The 6,000-nt window shown below is 32.4% G+C and overlaps 1 protein-coding gene across 1 annotated transcript in view; it reads right to left on the bottom strand.

Moving 5' to 3' along the window:
* DPY19L2 (dpy-19 like 2) overlaps positions 1-6,000 on the bottom strand; it is a 97,071-nt gene that overhangs the window by 37,810 nt on the left and 53,261 nt on the right. The window contains exon 13 of the mRNA XM_040472275.1: positions 1,116-1,196. Coding sequence (XP_040328209.1) covers positions 1,116-1,196 — 81 coding nt within the window. The remainder of the gene's footprint in view (positions 1-1,115; positions 1,197-6,000) is intronic.

Raw genomic sequence — 6,000 nt, 5'->3', positions numbered from 1 at the left:
AGTTCACCATAAAATGTTTAGCCCTACAGAATAAAAAGGAAAAGAAAAAAGGAGTATATCAGACAACAGATACAAATAAACCTAATAAATCACCATACAGAGCTACCAATAAATGGCAGATAAATCCATATACTTTGAAATTTTATTTAACTTGAACATGTATGCTAGCTCAATTCTACTGGAGAGTGATAGCACTTGACCTTTTAGAGACTAAGGACCATAATCTGTTGTTAAAGATGAAGAAATTTCAGCATTAGACAGGGTTCTAATTAGATAGTATGAGATGAAGTACGTTTCAGAGTAGGATACTGTGTGATTTGCTCATGTATGCTCATATCCAAACAGAAAGTAAGAATCAAAAGTAAGTTTCTGCATTGTTTTCTGTCCCTTAAACTGATTAGCTAAGTAGGGACTTAAGCTTTGACAAGGGCTATTATGTAAGACACTGGCTTTAAAACAAACACACACCACACATGAGGGATAGGTCCATATATTTTCTAGAAGATGAAAAGATAGAGGATTTTTAACATTTACCACTTTCCTTTTATATAACAAGAAAAGCTTTAAAAATATCAAGTCATATCTTAATTTTAGTCTATTAACTATACATAAATAAAACTACATTAAGATTTTGACTATTATATTTCAAAGCTGAGTACAGACTGCTCATATGTTAACATTTTCAATAAATGAGTAACTTATTATTTAAATAAATGAGGTTATTTGTTTAGGAGTTTATTTTTTAAGTAATCTCCATACGCAACATGGGGCTTGAACCCACAACCCCAACATCAAGAGTCACATGCTCTACTGACTGAGCTAGCCAGGTGCCCCAATTCATATTTTAATGAAATATAAACACATAACTACTTAAGATATTATTCTTTTTTTTTTCTGGATGGCTAGGTTAGCATTCATTGATAGTTTTTTCTTAGTGGGTTGAAAAGATCACTTAACTGTAGGGTTTTATTACTGAGTCTGCCAATAACTAACTCCAGGACCTTGAAAAGGCACTTACTCTCTATAAACTAAAGAGGTAAAAATAGATGGTTTTAAAGTTTTCATCCAGCTACATATTCATAGGAATTTTTATGCTTTAACTAGAAAGTACTTACATGATCTGAAACACCTAACATTTTAGATGTCACAAATTTCAAAATAATTGTTCCACACAACCAGGCAAAGCCTTGAATCAGCTAGAAAGTAAGTGAAAGAAAGAAAGAGACAGAAGTCAGACACTAAAAATCGTAAGTTACCCAGCTACAAAATTCAATCATATCAACAAGCGGTATGGGAAATTTTAATCATGGTATGGAAAACTGTATCAGTGATGTGGTCTAAAAAAAGGTTGCTCCTTTAGAAAATTTTGTTTAAAGGCAAAGAATTGAAACAGATGACATTGGTATAAACTACATAACAACACTAGAGTTCTACAAATTCTAAAAGAGTTTTTTTCAAGTTATTTATTTTCAATTTCTGTGAAGAAAGGAGTTATATGTTTGGCTCCAAATATTATTTCCTAGCAGAAAAGTCCTTTTTTCAAAAATAGGATTAAATTATAAAATATTCTTCTACCACTCTTTTGGAAATAGAATTATAGGAGTCCTTCCTCAAGAAAGGAAAATTTCAAAACTTAAGCTTTCATTTTAAAGAGAGAAATAGAAACTAAAACTCACGTGGGGGTTTCTGTCATTTTGTTTACTTTTTGGCTAACCTTGATTAGAAAAAGCACAGATGTGGACTTCTAGGTAGCCTGAGGAAAATTATAGCAGACTAAATCCAAATCTCTCCACACTCATCCAACAAGTAGGACAATGCAATCACAAATATAAAAAACAGGTAACAGTACAAACTTCAAATTACCTGTAAATAGAAAGAAACAACATATACAGCAAACTTAAACCTCAAGTTCCTGATCTAAGCCTTTGCAGAGAATGAGGGGAGTCTCAAAATCATGCAGAAGAGGAGAGAGGGAGGTGAGGAGTCCTAAAATGAACTGAAATAACCGGAGGGAGAGAAAGTCCACCTTACATGTGAGAAGAGCCAGGAGACTGGAGAATGAGCTACAGAGTGGGGACTTAAAGGGCTCAGTATAAGAAGAACTGACCTCAGAAAGGCATTACTTCTGGAAAGAGAGGAAGGGAAAAGAAAGAGAGAAACCCTCTGAAGAATGTGTGGATAAGGAAATAAGGAAGAAAGGAAAAGCAAGTATCCAGAAAAATAAATGAGGACCAAACAAAAGACAATCACTACTGTCACTGAAAGATGAAGGAAGGAAGTTAGTAATTGATAAACCCAGATTTTGTTACATTGACAAAAGGCTGCACCTGGATTAGAAAATACCTGCTCTGAACACAAACTAATTAGATGAAAGATGTCTATGTTATCTATAATAGAGCTTCTATAAGAAGGTAACAAAACTGAGAGTCAAACATTTCAGCTGGTGATATCCATTCAAATGAATGATAAAAATCTTACAAAGCAGAAAAAACTACAGTGCAGAATTAAAAGCTGAATTAAGTAAGCTCAAATAAGCATTCAGAGACATAATTTTTTTTAAACTAAGAACATAAATGGACAAAACCAGAAAAAAATTGAGAGTACTTATTAAATATAGAAAAAGAAATGGAAGAAAAGAGGGAAACCATTGAAAAATGAAGACAATCTCAAGGTAACTAAAGGAGCAGAGATTTAAATAAAAATTCAAAACAAGCACTGAAGACCGTAAAAAAAAAAACCACCCACAAAAGAATAAAAATGAGATTAAACAAGGAAATAAAAGAATCATAGAAAGTAGTAGAAACAGAAGACAGGCAACATGTTTGTAATTGGAGTCCCTGAAAAAGAAAAACTGAGCAATGAATTCACACTAGTATTCAAACTACAATCCAAGAAAACTTCCTAGAAATAAAAGACCTGGACTTACATGTGGAAAGGACCCACCAGGAATTGGGAAAATTGACCAGTATGGTAAACTACAAGACATAGCCTAGTAAAACTTAAAAAGGAAGAAAAGTCCGTAACAGTTCTCAGCACATAACTTAGAAGGGCAAGAAAATTTGGCTTGCACCATGCATATTAAAAGAAACATAAAAGCAATAAAACGGTGTAGAAGCATTTTCAAGACACTCAAGAAAGTCGGAACCAAGAACTTTATATCTAGTCCATCTGTCATTCAGGTATAAAGATTACAGAAAAACAGTTTCAAGTATGCAATAATTGAGGGAACAACTTTCCTGAATATAGAAAGTTAAAAATGAAAGAGAAATGTGTAATGAAATATGTAGAGAAATTGTAAATACAAAAAATAATATAACATTTACAACATAAATAAAACTCTTCAAATTCTCACAAAGCGGTGTTTGACCTGTGCTATACAAAGATGTACTGAAACAGATTCAAAAACGTGACAATGAAACAGCGGCAAAAATGTACCAAAGCTAATAAGAAACTAAAGCTTATAATTCTATCATCACTAAGTCTCACACCAAAAAGCATTAGATATAGAAATTATTTTGACACTAAAAGACACAATTCATGAAGAAAATATAATTATGAATATCTATGTATTGCAACCATCCTTATAAAACAGAAGTTACTGGATCTTCAAGGAGAAACAGAAACACACTAATATTAAAAGACTTAAATACACTTTTTCAATACAAGAGAGGTCAGTGGGCAAATAATACATAAAGATATAAAAGACCAAAACATTTAAAAATAAATTTCGTGGATAAATTTATCAAAATATGTCTTGCTAATAAAGGATGCACCTTCATCAAGCACACATAAAATATTCACAAAAAATGATCATCCATTAGGTCACAGAGAAAGCACCCAGTAGGTCCACAAACTAAAAATGTAATCTTCTATCATCGTGATGTAATAAAACTAGAAATTAATAACAAAGTTAGAAGAAAAAAAGGTCCTTCCCTCCTGGAAATTAACAAACTTACTATTAAAACAGGTCTTAAGTGAAAGAGAAACAAAAATTTATTTTTCAAATATGATAATGAAAACTACATATTAGGAATGAAGAAAGTCATGTAAAACAATGATCAGAAGAAAATCCATGGCCTCAAAAACTCATATCAATAAAAATGAGAGAAAAAATAAATTAAAATTTGATTCAAACATCTAGATAAATAATAAGCCAAGAGGAAACACATGAAAAGAAAAACACAAGAATAGTATATTACGTTTACTCCTTTATGTATCCATTTTCTTTTTCTTTCTTTTCTTTTTTTTTTTTTTTCAATTTCTTCCTGATGTTCTAAGATTCCTTCTGGTCATTTAGTTTCTGCCTCAAGAACTTCCATTTACTATTCTTTAAGGGTTGCTCTGCTAGCAACAAATTCTCGTAGTTTTCCTTCACCTGAGAATGTCTTTTATTTCCCCTACACTCCTAAAAGACACTATCCCTGGACATTTAATTTTCAGTTGACAATTCTTTCAGCATTTGACAAATGTTACGCCATCTCCTTCTGGCCCCATAGTTTCAGGCTAATGTAATCTGAATCAGTTTTGCCCTATAGGCAACATGTCATTTCTCTCTGCCTGCTTTTCAGATTTTTTGTCTTTAGTTTTCAGAAATTTAATTATGATGTGTCTTGGCATGGATATTATTGGGCTTATCCTACTCGGGATTCACTCCATTTCTTGACTCTGTAGATTCATGTCTTTTACCAAATTTGGAAAGTCTTCAGCCATTACATATTCAAAATTTTTCAGCCCCACTCTCTTTTACCTCTCCTTGTGGAATTTCAATGATACAAATATTAGATGTATGTATGCATATGTATCTATATCAGTCTAGAAGTATGGGTCTAGAAGCAAGGAAACAGTGTAGCAATGAGAACACTCAGCATTCAGACCTTGGCTTCTAAATACCATATGGAGTAAGATATGCAATATAATCTTTATTCCACAGGTATGAAAGAATTACTTGGAATAGTAAAATGCCAAGTTTTTTTGGGAGGAAGGGGGTTGCAAGAAAAAGTGTTAGTTAACAAAATATCTTTGCTTTTCCTTTTTGCCTTTTATGGGGAAAAAGCCATAAAAGGCCAGAATATCCTTTGTATTGTTTAGATAACTTAAAATTTATTTCTCCCCTTTGCAAAAGACTGACATCAATTCTGTCAGCTTTAAAAAATAAATGTTTTGAACATTAATTATATCTCAACTTTTTTCTCCTTAGATGTTTGTTTCTTTGAATTCTTGACTTGAAAGCTTAATTTTTACTCTTTCCAGTCTAAAACTAAAAAGAAGAGAATAAATCTCAGTACAGCTTTGGCAGAATTTCCTAAATGTCCATGGATGCTATTCTGTTTGTTGCCATTTTTCAACAGTTTGTAATAGAAATTTTGACTTTGAGTTCAGTTATTAAATGAAGATCTTTGAATTTTCCATCAATTTCTTAGCTTCATCTTGGAAAAAACTGCTAATTTTTGTGAACTAAAAAAATCATATATTAGAAGAGTCATATCATCCACTAATTCAAGTGCACAAATATTTCTGTATTTTCACCATTAGAGAAAGCCTCCAGTAGCGAGTAACTGGCAACTCAATACACTTTGTCCTTTTGCATTCTGAGTAGAAATCTACCTTATCTTACCATAACTTCTCCAGCTTTCCCCTATTAATATATCATATGTAATCACATAGCTCTTCAATATGGCAGGTTTTACTTTTTCATAGGTGTACATCTACATCAAAGATCAAGAGATAAAAAAGGAGTGTCACCTGTCCAATATTACGAGAATTAGTAATTGTAGTGTCTACCTAACAGCATACTGAGTTTACTTGGAAACAAAACACACAAACATAGAATTAACGTGGGCCATCCATTTGCATGTGTGGGAAGAAGTCAAAAGAAGATTAGGTGGTGTCTGAGTTGATATAAGAAGGGGCTGGGAGACTGTAGGGAAAATGTGACAGGGACAAAATAATAGTCTAAGATGGGAAGCAGAAGAACAGATAGATGATAGACAGATGTAGAGA

This window comes from Herpailurus yagouaroundi, unplaced genomic scaffold (genome assembly GCF_014898765.1).
Source record: "Herpailurus yagouaroundi ecotype Mexico unplaced genomic scaffold, PumYag 100, whole genome shotgun sequence".
Taxonomy (NCBI): domain Eukaryota; kingdom Metazoa; phylum Chordata; class Mammalia; order Carnivora; family Felidae; genus Herpailurus; species Herpailurus yagouaroundi.
The sequence above is the reverse complement of the archived record's forward strand: the minus strand, read 5'-3'. Positions and strand labels throughout refer to the sequence as shown.